Source organism: Vigna unguiculata, chromosome 1 (genome assembly GCF_004118075.2).
Source record: "Vigna unguiculata cultivar IT97K-499-35 chromosome 1, ASM411807v1, whole genome shotgun sequence".
Classification (NCBI taxonomy): domain Eukaryota; kingdom Viridiplantae; phylum Streptophyta; class Magnoliopsida; order Fabales; family Fabaceae; genus Vigna; species Vigna unguiculata.
The window spans coordinates 39,216,894-39,231,834 of record NC_040279.1 but is presented as its reverse complement, the minus strand read 5'-3'; the positions used below and the strand labels follow the sequence as shown (position 1 = coordinate 39,231,834).

Sequence of the window (14,941 nt, the reverse complement as noted above, 5' to 3'; positions counted from 1 at the left end):
AAATAAAATATATGAACTATGGTTAGTTTTCTTCTGCTTTCTTGTTTATACTTCTTTAATGCGTTTATTGTTTTTTTTAGCTTTTTATTATATTTTTTTAATTATGTATTTTGGAAGCGAAGATTTGTTATATATTATTGTAAATTATCTTCTTGAGAACTAAATTTTTGTACAGCTTTCAAAAGTCAAAGACCTCACAATTAAATTTTATGTTTATTAAATTATTTTGATACTATATTAAAAATTAATTTTAATAAATTTAACTTTATGTAAAATAAAGTTCACATTTATTTATATATCTAAATTATTTTTATCTTTGATTAATATGACATATTTTAAATTGTTTTTATCTTTATATTATTTAGTTTCTTAATTTTGAATTAGTTTTTATTAAATTTATTTAATTTTAAAATTGATGGACTAAATTAGATCAAAGTTTAAAAAAAAAATTAATTTTAACTTTCACTAAAGATTGAGAGACAAAATCATATTTAAAAAAAAAAAACATTTCGAGCTTGGCTTACTCTATTTTTCCTCTATCATTTTCTTTCCTAGTAACTTATATCGAACTGAACTATACTCCACACTTCAATACAAACAAACAATGTAAACCAAATGAACAACTAAAAGTTGAATCCAGTCTTTCTAACCACATTAAGTTTAAACCAATTGTACTAACCACATTAATAAGTTCAAACCAATTGTGCTAAGTTAACATTTCCTAATCGTGCTCATTTAATAATATAAATAGAAATAAAATGTTTTTAAATAATAATTTTTTTTTATAAATTTTTTATTTGTATTAATCATTTTATTATTAAAATAATAAACTCTCATTATTATAAAGTCTCGTTATCATACAACACTACCATTCTACCATTCTTGAAATACAAATTTGTAAACTCTCAGTTATCATCTAAGTTTTAATTTTATCGATTAATCAAATTACTCATAAATCTTTAATTCTTTTACTCCTCTATTCTCCAATTATTTTTCCTAATCTACACAACTTTATTATGTTTTTTTTTTTCCTTTCCTCTTTCACTTTCTCACCAGAAATTAGAACAAAAAAAATGAATCTAAATACAACATAAAATTCAGGTGATTCACAAAGAAAAAATACTAACATTTCCAACTCAAAGAAATGATCAACTATAAAATAGCAAACCAATAGCCGCACCTTACATGTACAAAAGCATTTCTCCAGCAAATATGGGAATGGATATAAAGAATACCCTCTTGGAAAATCTTGGTATCTACCTAGTTTGTATACCGTAAAATAAGAAAATATTACAAAGAATAATATACTCACATTTCTGGGGACTATAAAAAAATACAAAGCAAATCAGTAAAAGGAAAATAGTTAATTAACTTGAGTAGTTCTATCCTTGCAGATCATATGCCACTCCTGTAGTACTGCTGCTTGAAGAGCTTGATGTTCAGCTTCCTCAGCAGTTAGTTTGGACAGAGTTGAAGGCCCCTTCCTTTTTTCATCTTCATCGTTGTTTTGTTCATTCTTGTTATCTTCATCCTCCTCATCTTCGTCATCAGATTTTGGAGTCTTGGGTCGTGGTTGGGCTGCCTTTAACAAGGCTATCCTTTCCATTGATATGCGGAGCCTCTCAGCTGCAGCTACTTTCACTTCATCTTCTGGCATATACTCCACACCACCATCGGTCAAGTCGTCCAACCAACCCTGAAGATCTGATCCGATCTCCTTAGTAATAGATGAATCGGATGCTCGAACCACAAATTTGCACATCATGGTTGTTGTCTCATCACCCAAGTCCACATTTCTACTCACTTCACTTGCACCAAAAATCATCATGCCCAAGAACCCACCATGCCAGGTTTTAGCAGCATAGCACATCTATTACACAAAGGATAAAGGAAAATGGAAAAGAATTAGAGCTGTTACAACCCTTTCTTTTATATTTTCGGAAAATGAAACAATTCCAGAAATGGAACGCAGCAACACATCCTTAAACTATTTCAAACAAACAAACAAATACACACCTCAAACCCTGCCACAGTGCGGATAATATGCGAACAAACTTTGTGGAATGGCTTAGAAGACAGGGATTTCAGTCCACTTAAGAAAGGAGATGCACCATACTGCTGGGCCGCAGTAGCCTTAAATCCACTTCCTTCGTATGTATATGTACCAGTATATTCGACAATAGCAGGCATACTCGGCCACAGTCGGAAAAACTCAACAGGTGATATTTGGTGTGGCAAAAGAAGCTCGGTCAACGGAATTTTATACGGCTGACATCTCAAAATCACAGGCTCACCTAATTCAGGCCTTAGGCTTCTCCTCTGTCTCATGATTTGCGGATCCTCCTCTGCATAGTCACCTTCGTAGTCTCCCACAGCACCACTACCATAGAATGGGTAATACAATACTTGAACCCAAAGGGCACATCTTTCAAAGTGGGAAACACCAACTGTCACACTGCACAACACTGGATCCTGAGAATGGAACAAAAGAATTGTAAAAAACTGCTGTGTGAAGAAACAGAGCTTAAAGTACAGCAAAAGGAAAACAATTAACATAAACATATAATACAAGCCTTCATATTATCAAATAATAGTACTTTAAGGGTTGCCAACAGAAGATATAACAAAAGACAATGTCAGAAATATTAGAAATATATAAAGATACTTTGAATATATTGGAATATCTTAGATGTTCCCTTGAGATTTATTCTTCTATATTTTGATTTGACTTGTTTCTGTCAGAATTGTTTAACTTATTTGTGTTGAATTACCTATTCGTTAGCTATGTGTAGGTTACTCATATCTTTTATGGATATCTTCCGTGTAAGTATGCCTATAAATATATAAATCAGCAGCAAAGGAGTGAATTAATCTGTTAAGCTTCTTTTCTATTTCCACTGTCAAGTTCATATCAAAGCGGATCAATCCCGCTCAATTTGTCAATGTTCACCATGACCGACCACTGCAGTTCTCTTTTCAAGGACCGACTAGATTAGGATAATCTATCTATGTGATGGAGAACCTAATCAGTCTTGAAGGCAGACCCCTCACACGCCACCATGAGCCACCTCTACATGGGGTTCCCTTAGGAGCTTGTTTGTGTGCCGCCTCCAGCCACTAGAACGATATCACACCAACCCCATTTTGCGTGCAGGTCATCTTGAACAACTTAGGGTTTTCCTTTTTTACCCCTATCTTCTTCTCTGTATCAGAGAATGATTCACCCTCAATCATTAATTTTTGATTTGGGTCCTTGGGACTATCTAAGGAGTCTACAATCAATTCAATCATGAGGATTTCAACTTTTAGAGTTGGAACCCAGAGCAAACACATTAATGGAACTTCTTGACCAGTTAAAATTTGATCCCGAATATGATCAAAATTAAGATTCATTGCTCAAAGAATCATGACTGTATATAACTTATCCAACTTCTACTTGGTTTCTTCCAATGACTGAATTTCCAAGAATATTTCTTAGTTCCTGAATAGCAAGATGACCTTCAGCAATGAAGTTGTCAATGTATCGGCAGAATCATAATGTCACCAGAGAAAAACAACAACGGATGGAGGCTGCGTAAAACACTTTATTTCCAAACAAGATAGACAAAACAAGATCAACCCTCTCTAATACTAACTTAAAAGAATATTTGAGAAAAAGAGCTTGACAGATCTTAACTTAGATACACGTACTGATTTAGATTTAAATGTTTATAATGATCAGTGGCTTACTACAAAAGCTTAAAGAAAGAGTAAGGTTTCAGATGGATACAACATAAAAACCACTTTTGCTAAGATAATATAAATTATTCTAACACCACCTTTTTCCTAATAATACATGATCCTACTTAGAATAGTTGAAAAGATGCAAATGCAAAATAACAACTGGAAATTGGAATGGAATATGAACTTTAGAGGAGAAGAAACCTGTGAAACAAGACCACGTAATTGCCGCACTGCTTGAGAAGAACCATTCATATAGTATAATGCACCTGATAATCCCACACGTATATCCACCCGATTCAATTCAAGCTCAGTTAAGTTTAAGACCTGAAATATTTTCACTTATAATGAGACTAAAATAAGGACAAACATCATAGCTGCTTGGAAAAGAAACTGCGTCAAAAACAAATAATGTACCTCATCCATGAGTTTTAAAGTTTTAAATATGACACTACATTACTAAGCAACGCTAATACATTAATAGATAGTCGATCAAAGTCTAAGGGGTTAATGATTAATGCTATTTTTTTAAGGAACCATGACTTAGGAAGTTATCGCATGCCGAAATACAATTGTAGAGCATCACGACCTTGGAATATTTGTTTTTGTAAAATTAAATAGTTGCAATTGTAGAAAGATAGTACATGAAATTACAGGCGCCACCTTCCAACGAAGAAATCAATGTGCCAACATTATGGGGATCTTCAAGCAATAGATATTATGGTCACCACACTTTAAAATGAAACCCAATCTACTATTCTTCACATAAAGTAATAAGTTCTGTCAACCTCTAATTCATTTTACGAAGGGATAAATTGTGGCTATTACAGAATGGTCTAGCATATGGCCAACTTAAATGTTTCAAAATTTACTTGCAAAATCCAAATAACTGAGTAAGAAAGCAAAAAGTTCAGAAAGCTTTTTGACCTTCAAATGCAGAGTGATCCTCCCGTCACTTGAATCAGCTAAATGGTAACCTTCAACATAACAGGGATCACTGCTTCCAGTCAAAGTAATCGCAGTAGGAGGAACCTTCAGTAAAGTAGAATCCACTCCTTTTGTGAGCAAAAGTGTTAGTTCACTGGGGTCAGGTCTCCATAACTCTAGAATAGCCTTGTGAACCAATCCTTCCAACTTTCTATCCTGAGCAGCAGATGCTTCAAAAAACAGAACAGTTAATTTGTGGTGGCTAAATGGGTAATCCCCTCTGGCTTCTGTAACCCCTGCCCACCTGAAGGTAACAATAATAATGAGAAATAATCGCATAGTACATGATGAATTCAATTAATGATTTGATAAAGATCTTGGTTAGCATTGAAAATAGCCATTAAGCACCAATATATTCCGAACAGAGAGGAAATTGGCAAGTGATCACCACTGGCACAAGAATCTGAAAGTGTAGACTTTAGTTACAAAGACAGGATTTCCTAATGTGAAGGGGAAAGAATGACGATCCTAAAATGCTGGATTATGTAAAAAATCCATGCCCTCTCAAGATTTTATAAATCAAATCTTGCATCTCTGTTTTACAAAATTCCCCTGTACCTCTCACTGACTCTGTCAACCTTTATAGAACCTCAATCCAACAGGAGGTCTAACAGCAAGCTTTCAAGAAACAACACCATCAAGCAATAACTTTTTTACAATCATAGCAGACTGGAGTTTTACTTAAAGGAGTAACTTAAGAAAAGAAGAATTAAGGAAACATATGAATAAGAAAGGGATCAATGACAACATGGAAAAGTAAATTAGAAATGCATTGCCAGCAGTGATGAATAAATTTGCACAATATTCACACCTAGTGTCCTGATGACTTGAAGCATATTGGATTCTTTGCAATATCAAACGACATTGGTGCTTGCTGACAGAATCAGCCAAAGGATTGTTCCTAAACTCTTCAAGCTCTTTGGTAAGTAGCTGTCCAGCCCTAGGGTGGCGTGATCCCAGCCGTTGAGCAGATATAAGAACTGCCTGTACATCTTGAACTCTGTTTGTTGTTTCTGCGGTTGCATCAACATTGAAGAGAACTTTGTGAATATTTGATATGATGACATTAAGAGGGTCATCAGGGTCGTCTGCTAGGAGTGGATCCAATCCTTCTATATCTATGTGCTCTGCAATAGCCCAAATAAGGCGGGCCAAAATTCTTGGTGTATTGACCTGTTACGTTCACAAACATTACCATGGAACATTCAAGTGTGTGTGAGAAAATTCCATTCACTTGTTGTGATATATATATTTATCCAACTTAAACAACACTAAAGTGTTTGACAAAACTAAATCATATAAGAATTGATTTATAATAATGAGAACATAAAAACAAGGGGTGTGTAAAGAAGAAATTTAAAAGGGTCAAGAAATAAATATTTCATAATTTCAAAAGGCACCATCTAACTTTGAGGAAACTAAATCTTATAAGATTTGATTTATAATAATGAAAAAATCATAAAAATAAGAGAGTACAAAGAAGAAATGTACAAGGGTCTAGAAATAAATATTTCATAATTTCAAAATGCACTAGTCTTACTTTAAATTTCACCATCTAATATCACATATTGTTGCATGATAGAAAAATTATAACTCAAGTAAAATGCCCTAGAAAACTTTAAAAATATCTTCAAACCATTATTGTCATTCCCAGATATGGAGGCGCCATGGCCCGACCACAAAAAGTGGGATATTGGATGGCTGTATGATCATTACTAATATTTTTTATCCATATTAAACAATTAATATTTATAAGGATATAAGTTGAAAAACAAAGAGAAAAAAAATCAGACCATACACCAATGATCATTTAGAGTAAAAACTTGTGGTACTCGAACAAATATAGAGTATAAGGTCAAGAAAACACAAACTTAAAACCCAAATTTAAAAAATAATAATTACTTGAACACAAAAAGAATTAAATTAAAATAATAATACTTAAACCTAAAGCAACTAGGGAGGAAAATTAACAGTGGGAACAATGGAAAGAAAAAAAATAACAGTGTTGCTGGTTCATTTTGTTCACTGCCGTGTAATATAAAAAATCAAATTAAAAACACAAAATACCCAAAATAACCTTACAAACGTCAATTAAGTAAAGGTATTTTGGACAATTCAATTGTTTCTAATCTGCAGTGGATGAATCACGTAGGGCTCGCAATTCACACTACACAACCCACACTATGACCCTCTGAACCACACTGCTGCTACAGGTGCAATGCACCACAAACCAACAATGACATCAGCTTGCCTAGTTTCAACAAGGTAAAAGATAATTTGCTTCCACCATGGAGGTGAGTAACTGTCTAAAGACGGTGAAAATTCATACTTGTTAACTATCAAATTGCATTATTGAATTTAATAGCATTATGATGAATGCCTTAATGGAAGGTAAACAGTAGTAATGGAAAGCAAGGGCATAGATTAAACGTGGGATAAACTTAAGGTTTTCCTATGAAATTCATCCTTATCAAATGGTTCATTGATAATAAAAGCCTCTATGGTACCAGCCACATACATGCAATTGACAGAATATTAGACTAAGTACCTCACGTAAGTCCTTCACAAGCTCACGTTGCAAGTTTTGTAATCTAGTTTCATTCAAAATTTGGTCCTGAGAAGCTCCATCTTTGACTCGTTTAACACCACCCCTGGTATCATATACGTAACATAGCCGAACAAGCAACTTCAAGTAGCAGTCAAAGGCATAGGTACGGCCATCACAATCCCATTTAACACAAGGCCGACAAACTTCCACCACTTCCAAAGCAGGTTCAGTCCAGTTTAATGCACCATAACCCGTTCCATATGCCAAAGCTCCAATGACCCTACTCTCCATGCCCGTGTTTTTTTGTTCAGGCAGTGGCAGAGACAGCTGAAAGCAACTTTCCACAAGCGATGCAACTAACTCCTCCCTAAATATACTTTTACTTGTAATGCTGTTAAGATCATCATTCACTCTGGCATCCTCAAAAAGAGATGCTATATCTGTTCCAGGGAGAGGTTTCTGCCCTCTCCGTACACTTTCCTTGGCAAATAGATGCACACAAAGAGCTGTTCTACATATACATGCTAGAGCATACATTCGATCCGATTCTGCTCTCAGGTTTTTCACCATCAAAAGTAGCCTCTTGAAAAGTGATACCTACAAGCAGCCGTCTATACATAATAAGCACAAGCAACTTTGTCAAGCCAAATATCCTATGCTACACTAATACAATCTAGCATTAAATGTCAAATGGGAAACAGTTCACATACATACATTGTAACCGCTAGATTGCACAACAATCAACCAAAAGTCTAGAAATTTGCCAGCAGCATTAATAGATTCATACAATTCAGTAGCACACAAGATACAGATCAAATACATTTACCCACCATATTGTTGTGAACTATGGCTTAGGCTGGTGAAATTTTGATGCATTTAATAATTCAAAAGGCTAACAAACTACTACTTAAAACATTAGGTTAAGCATTAGAATACCAAGGATAAGCAAAATGAACAATCAAACTTCAACAGAAAAACTCCCATCTGATTTATCAAAAAACTAAGATATATAAACTGACTTCAACAGCAGCACTTGATTTGTTTAAATAAAATGTGTTTCTTCTTAAACTAAAATTGTGTACAAGATAAATAGCTTTTTCTTTTTGTTATTTTTTTCTCCTATAATTGATTGTGGAAAAGTTTATGTAAAGAGACTCATTCTTTTTCTATAAATGCTTATAGAGATGCATATGCACACAGCACCAAACTAGTGAAACTCTGATGCTATATTCATAATTCATAGGCTAAAAAGCAACATTAAATTAAAAACATTAGGACAAGCATTACACTACCAAGGATGAGCAGAAGAATAATCGAACTGTCTTAAAACCCTGTCTAACTTCCCTAAAATCTTCGTACGTACATAGAAGTTTATTCCCAAAGTGAAATTTCAAAGCTAGTCATACTTTATATAGGCTAGCATACTACCATTTAAAAAACTAGAAAAAAAGCACTAGAGCACTCAGCATAACAATCCATTTAAGAACCGTATTAAGAACACACTATAAAACACTCTTCTCAAGACAGCCTCTTACTCCATAAAACACTCTTTTTAAGTCAGTCTCTTACTCTTAAAGCAGTCAATTACTGGTGAAAACATACTGAAAACTACAAAATCATGAGATAGTGTGTTCGAAAGAAGAATTTGTTCCAAGCATTTTTCTTAACCTAATCAGTAATTCATGGATGTGAATAAACAACACCAGGGCACCCCACCTGCATGTGAAGATCAAGGAGATGCAAATTGGTGACAACAGCCCTTACAATGCTCTCTCTAGCAGAAGCAAATTCCTGCCGATCCCACAGCGTTAAAATGGCAATGATGGATTGCGAAGCCCATTCAGGCTTACCACCAGGCACATCAGCCAGATACAGCATGTTGATCCCAACCTCATAGATCAAAGCCGGTTCCAACGAGGAAACAAGGAAGGGCGCCAAGTGAGTCACCACGTCCGACACCCCCACAAGCTTCTCCGCATGGGAATCAACCTCGTCATTTCCACTAGCGGCAGAGAAAGCCTTAGAGAGCTTACGGATGACCTCTACGCTGCCGGAGGCGACGGCCTTGACGGAGTACACGACGGGGAAGACAGTGGCGCGGAAGTTCTCGACGGGAAGGATGAGGGAGCGCGCCATGAGGGCGCGGCGCTTGCGCCACACGAAGTCCACCATGGAGGAGACCCAGTTGGAGCGGATCGCAAGGGAGTTCTCGCTGTCGACGAGTTTGTCGCCGGCGAGCTTGCTCATGCGCTTGGAGCTGAACTCCTGGAAGAGTCGTCCGACAGATTCGAACGCGACCTTGGCGACGGCATCGGCGCGGTCGAGCATGTTGGCAGCAACGCGGGCCCACCAGGCGGAGACGCGGTCGAGGAGGTTGACGTTGTTCTCGCAGAGTGTGACAAGATCGTCGCGGGCGAGGATGCAGCCCAGGGTTTCGGTGACGGAGAAGCGGAGGTTGTCGCTGGGGGAGTCGAAGCACTCCGAAATCTCCTTGTTGCAGTCAGAGATGAGTTTGGCGAGGCGATAGAAGGGGATAGCAGCGAGGATCGAGACGGCAGCGGCGGCGACATCAGGGTCCGGGAAGTGGAGGTCATTGCGGATGCCGCTGCAGACGGTTTCCCAGAGGTCCGGGGTTAGCCGCGTGGAGCGGATGAGGTCGAAGGCTAGCTTCTTGCAGACGGCGGACGCCGGGGCGGCAACGATCTCCTCTACGGCGGTTTTCGCGATGACGGCGATGTCGCGGCCGGCGGCGGACTGCTGGAGGGCCTGGAGGAGAGCGCTGGACTGGCGGAGGGCGTCGTTGGAGTGGAGATCAGCTTGGATCTGGGCAAAGAGAATGTCCATTCTTGGGTGTTGCCGAGTTCAGCCTTGAGAGACTGCTGATCTGATCTGATCTGATCTGTAAATTGAATGATATGAACTGGGTGCAATGATATCATCAACTCCTCTTTTCTGTTTTCTCTTGCTGTCGTCAAATATTATCTGTGGAAGAGGAGCACCACTGCCATTGCCGGGATCAGGAGAACTCCATAAGATGCTGGGTAAAGGAATAAACTTCTATTTTGAATTCACAAAACAACCCATTTTACTGCAGTTTTTTGTTATGTTATTTATTTAGATTAAAATTTAATTAGATCTCTAATACTTTTATTTTATTTTATTCAATTTATTCCTCTAATTTTTAATCAATTTGATCTACAGTAAAAAAAATAAAGATGTCAGAAGTTGTTTTTTGGTATATATGCATTGATTTGAAATTGCAGGTATGTTTTTCTCTCATCTTTTTTTCTCAAAATCAGCAAGTAATAACCTTTCAAAATATTAGTACTGATGACGAGTCTGAGTAAACGCAAACAAAGCTAAGCCCAAAAAATATCAGCCCAAGCCCAATATACTTATAATTATAGAGATTTTTTCATGTAACTCCAAGATTTTTTCTACGGTTTCAAAGGTTTAAATATTTTTTTATCTTTCTACTTCTATCAAAAATTAGAATTAGTCATTTTTTAAAATCTTAAGTTAATTTAGTTTTCTAATTTTTAAAATACTTGAATTTAGTTTTTTTAATCAAATTTTATTAAATTTATTTGACATTTTAAACATATTTCATTATAGTATTTTAGCTTGTTTACACCGTTTGACATATGCTCCTTCAATCATAACTGAAAAATACGTTTAAAATAAATTTAAAAATATTTGGTTTAAATGACTAAATTTACATATATTTAAAAATAAATAACTAAATTGATTCAAAATTTTTAAAAAAATTAATTTTAATTTTCAATAAAAATTGAAAAAAAAAACGTATTTAACTCAATTTTAAAATTATCGCATAACCATTTAAGAATGCATAATAAATATTGGAGATGAACAAAAGAAACATCCTACTGCTGAATTATAAAGAAAAATGTTCGAAAACTTGTTCCGAAAATATTTTTAAAAGATTGTTTTATCATTCAATTGAGAATGAAAAGTACGAGGAAAAACTAAGAGTAAAAAATAAAATTATTTAGAATAATAAAAAAGACAAGTAAGAGTATGTTTACATGAAAATAGGGTTAAAATGAATTTTTGGTATGTTTTTACAGTTTAAATTACCTTTGTGCATTTTTTTTTTTATAAAATTAAACATGTTATGCAAAAAAGGGTAAAAGTTTGTAAGCTTTATTATTAAATATGGTTTTATAGGCTTTTGATCCAATAGTTTTCTTTTCCGAACAATCTAATCTATTGATAGTAAAATATAATAAATTAATCTATTGATCGTAAAATATAAGTTGTACCCATTTTTTCTTATCTAGATGTCGAGCATATGATATGGTAGATAAATATTTATTAAATTTTAAATTAGCAGGACCTTAACCAGAATTTTTCACACTGCAGACTGAATTTTTATGACCTAAGAAGATATAGTTAATTACGATGTGAGTAGCCAAAATAATTATTTGTGTATTTTCTTGTTTTTATTTTTATTTTTAATTTGTAGCATTTATACTTAAATTCGGAAATGGTTTATAAATAGGTTATAAAATTATTTACAACCAGGTTAAAATATTTAAATTTGTAATTTGTGATCAAAATACATTAGTTTAAATGTTTGTATTTTTTTATTGATTTAGTTATTAATAACTATTTTAATTAAATTAAAAATTGTATTTAGTTTTTATCGTATTACCTATCGAAATTTAAGTTATTAATTAAAGATGACCAAATTTGTAGGGATCCAAATTAGTAATTGATATTTTTGTGATAATTTAAAAACTGATTTTTAAATCGGTGACTAACAATTTTGTAACTAGAGTTTTTGTCACCGTATCATTTTTGTGATTAATTGGATTGCTAATGGTATTTGAGTTCAATTTTATTCTTTTCATCATCATCGATTGCTAAAAATATATTTTTCTGGTAATGTTTTTTGGCTAAATTCATCATAAATATGTTATTAAATATAGATGAGAAGGAAAGGAAGGAGAAGAGTCGAAAAAAGAAGAAGAGAAATCAAGAAAGAGACGAAGTTAAAGTCAAAGAGAAAGGAAGAGAAAGAAAGAAAAGAAAAAGAAAAATCTAAATAATTATGGACAAATGTATAATCACTTATCGATGAATTTTTTAATTGTTACTTTTGCATCGAAAATTTCATTTTATCAATAGAATTTATCTAATACCGAGATAATTTATTTGTCGATAATTGTATTTCATTTTGTAGTGTATATAGTCTTGATTTTTTTGTTAATTAATTCAGTTTTTTAAATTGAGAAATAATAATTTGAGATTCAAGTAAAAAATAATAATTGACTGAGAGACTAAATTTTATTATTTTATTTAATAATAAAATTCAGGTCAATTTGTTACATTAAAAAAATGTCTGTAGTATAAAGAGTAAACAGTTAGTTTGAAGTGATATTAAAAGTAGAAAGTCGTTTATAAATTTTGTTCAGTTATAAGAAGAGTTTAACAATTATCGTAAGTTGTTTTTATTATTAAAAATTCTTATATTATTTGAAATTTTGTTTGCATATATGTTTGAAAAATTTGTAAAAGAGATTTTTTGCTGTTATTTTTTTTCTATAAAAAAAATGTAGTAATTTTTTGTAAAAAAATTTCTAAGAAAAATATTTAATGTAAAATTAACATGAAATATAAATTTTTTTAATCGTGTTTAAACTATTATTGAATTAGAAACCTCCATTTGCATGAATATTAAATTTACCAAAAGTTACTTACTTAATATTTTGTTTTAATTATTAACTTTTAAAACTAACTAGTAAGAGTATTCACTTTCCCACTGCATTTTACAAATAAATTAGTAAGCTGTTTTTATCTGACACTTTTTCTTCCTTTAAGAACCTTTTGTGAATAATATGGTACATGAATCTTTTTTTTCCTTTCTTAAAATCTTCTCCTTATTATATGTGGTGAAATTTAAATTATCCTCGTTGCTCCAAACAACCTTTTACTGGCATGTCATGTCATGCAACTTTTTTGCTTTAGAAAATTATTGCTGTGAGAAAGAAAGAAAGAAAAAAGCACCCTGTGATGGTCCTCTTCCCTATCATCATCACATGCATGCCACAACTCAAAGTGACACTGTAAATAACCCAAGTGCTCTTACAGAATGCTCATCTTTGAGTCTCCAATTTCAGAATACTCACAAAACATTTTTTCAGCTTCCAGTGTGAGCTTGTTCTTCTCCTTACATGCAACACCTACATTCACTTTTTAAATTCCAATCTCTATACTTTTGTTTCTTCTGCACATTTTCATTTCTTAACTCATCAATCACTTTTACAAGTGACTCCACAATCATTCACTTAACTCTACTCGGTGCCTTCCATTGACGTGTAATTGTCAATTTGACTTTTGCACACATTTACAGTTATAAAGATACACAGTTTGTTTTGAATCGCTTCACATCACAGACACACACACCACCTTTCATGACCAAAACTCATTGGCTCCACCAAATTATCATCCTTCAAATATCCTTTATAACGATAATTCTACTTAACTATGTATGTGAAAAAAGAAGAAAAAAAAAAACTTTGGAACAGAAAGATACTTACAATAGTTAATATATATGAATTTGAGTACTTATACATCCATGTCAGCATTTAGAGAGAGCAAAGAACATATATTCGGTAGAAGAACATGAGCACTAAGCGAAATATATATGAATCTGTGTAGGGAAAAAGAAAAGTGTCATATGATTGGACCATAAGTGAAGTCTTTACCTTATTATATATAACATTACCATGACATCTCAGAATAGAAATAAGGTGTGAGAAATCCCAAGTCCACTTCATTGGGCGTGACACTTATTCTAGAGAATTATATATGTGAAAAGACACATCGAACATAACCCAGAAATTTCGCTGAGCAAAACAACCTACTGTACACAGATATGTCTGCATTAATTATGCACACAATACATCATGTCCTAATTTGCATTGCATCTTAGCTTACTCCATCTGGAAAACTCCAATGTCCGGCCCCTACTCATCATATTCCCTTATTTTAGCTACTTTTACTTCTATGTCTACATCTACACGCCATCTCTAACTTCATTATTCAACAAATATGCATGTGTGTGTAGAAAATGGGGTTCAAATATAAAACAATAGTTGTTGGTGTTGCTCTTGCATATATGAATCATCAAACTAGTTGCTAAGCACTGCTTAATCATGGCTGTGAACAAGTTTAATGCTAAGAGGATATGTATCAAGTAACCAAATGCAGACAACAAAATAAGAAACGGTATTACCCAAATACAGTGTAATATTAAAATCTATATAATGAAGTTATTGCAAGTGTAATTGTACGGTAGGACTTAGCTGGCTAGCCAGAAGAAAACAAAGTTCGAAAATAATAGAGTAGAGTAACATTTTGTGGTTGGAAATAGTATCTTGAATGTGTTTGTTGGTGATATATGGTCGAAGTTAGGGTGAAGCACCCGTTTATCCACATGTAAGTTTGTGGCTATGGGAAGTGATTTTGGTGTTTGCAAGATTGAGCCATTGTATAGAAGCAGGGTAGTCTCTTTGAGTGAGCTCAGTGTGAATAATTATGCAGTGAAGAATTTTTAGGTTGTCGTGTTCATGCCAATACAAATCAAATCGATCCCATCAGAAGGAGGGTGAAAGGTTGGATTTTAATAAACTTTCGGGAATCTGAGTAGTGTGGTACATA

General features: G+C 33.9%; 1 protein-coding gene across 1 annotated transcript; it reads right to left on the bottom strand.

Annotated features, from left to right (window-relative positions):
* Positions 1-1,128: 1,128 nt before the first annotated feature.
* On the bottom strand, positions 1,129-10,332 carry LOC114194988 (protein TPLATE). The gene is made up of 7 exons (XM_028085387.1): positions 8,972-10,332; positions 7,256-7,852; positions 5,519-5,880; positions 4,648-4,951; positions 3,925-4,047; positions 2,017-2,472; positions 1,129-1,870 (listed from the first exon to the last, which is right to left on the bottom strand). The coding sequence occupies exons 1-7, from the start codon at positions 10,097-10,099 to the stop codon at positions 1,364-1,366; spliced, it is 3,477 nt and encodes a 1,158-aa protein (XP_027941188.1). The 5' UTR covers positions 10,100-10,332; the 3' UTR covers positions 1,129-1,363.
* Positions 10,333-14,941: the final 4,609 nt, after the last annotated feature.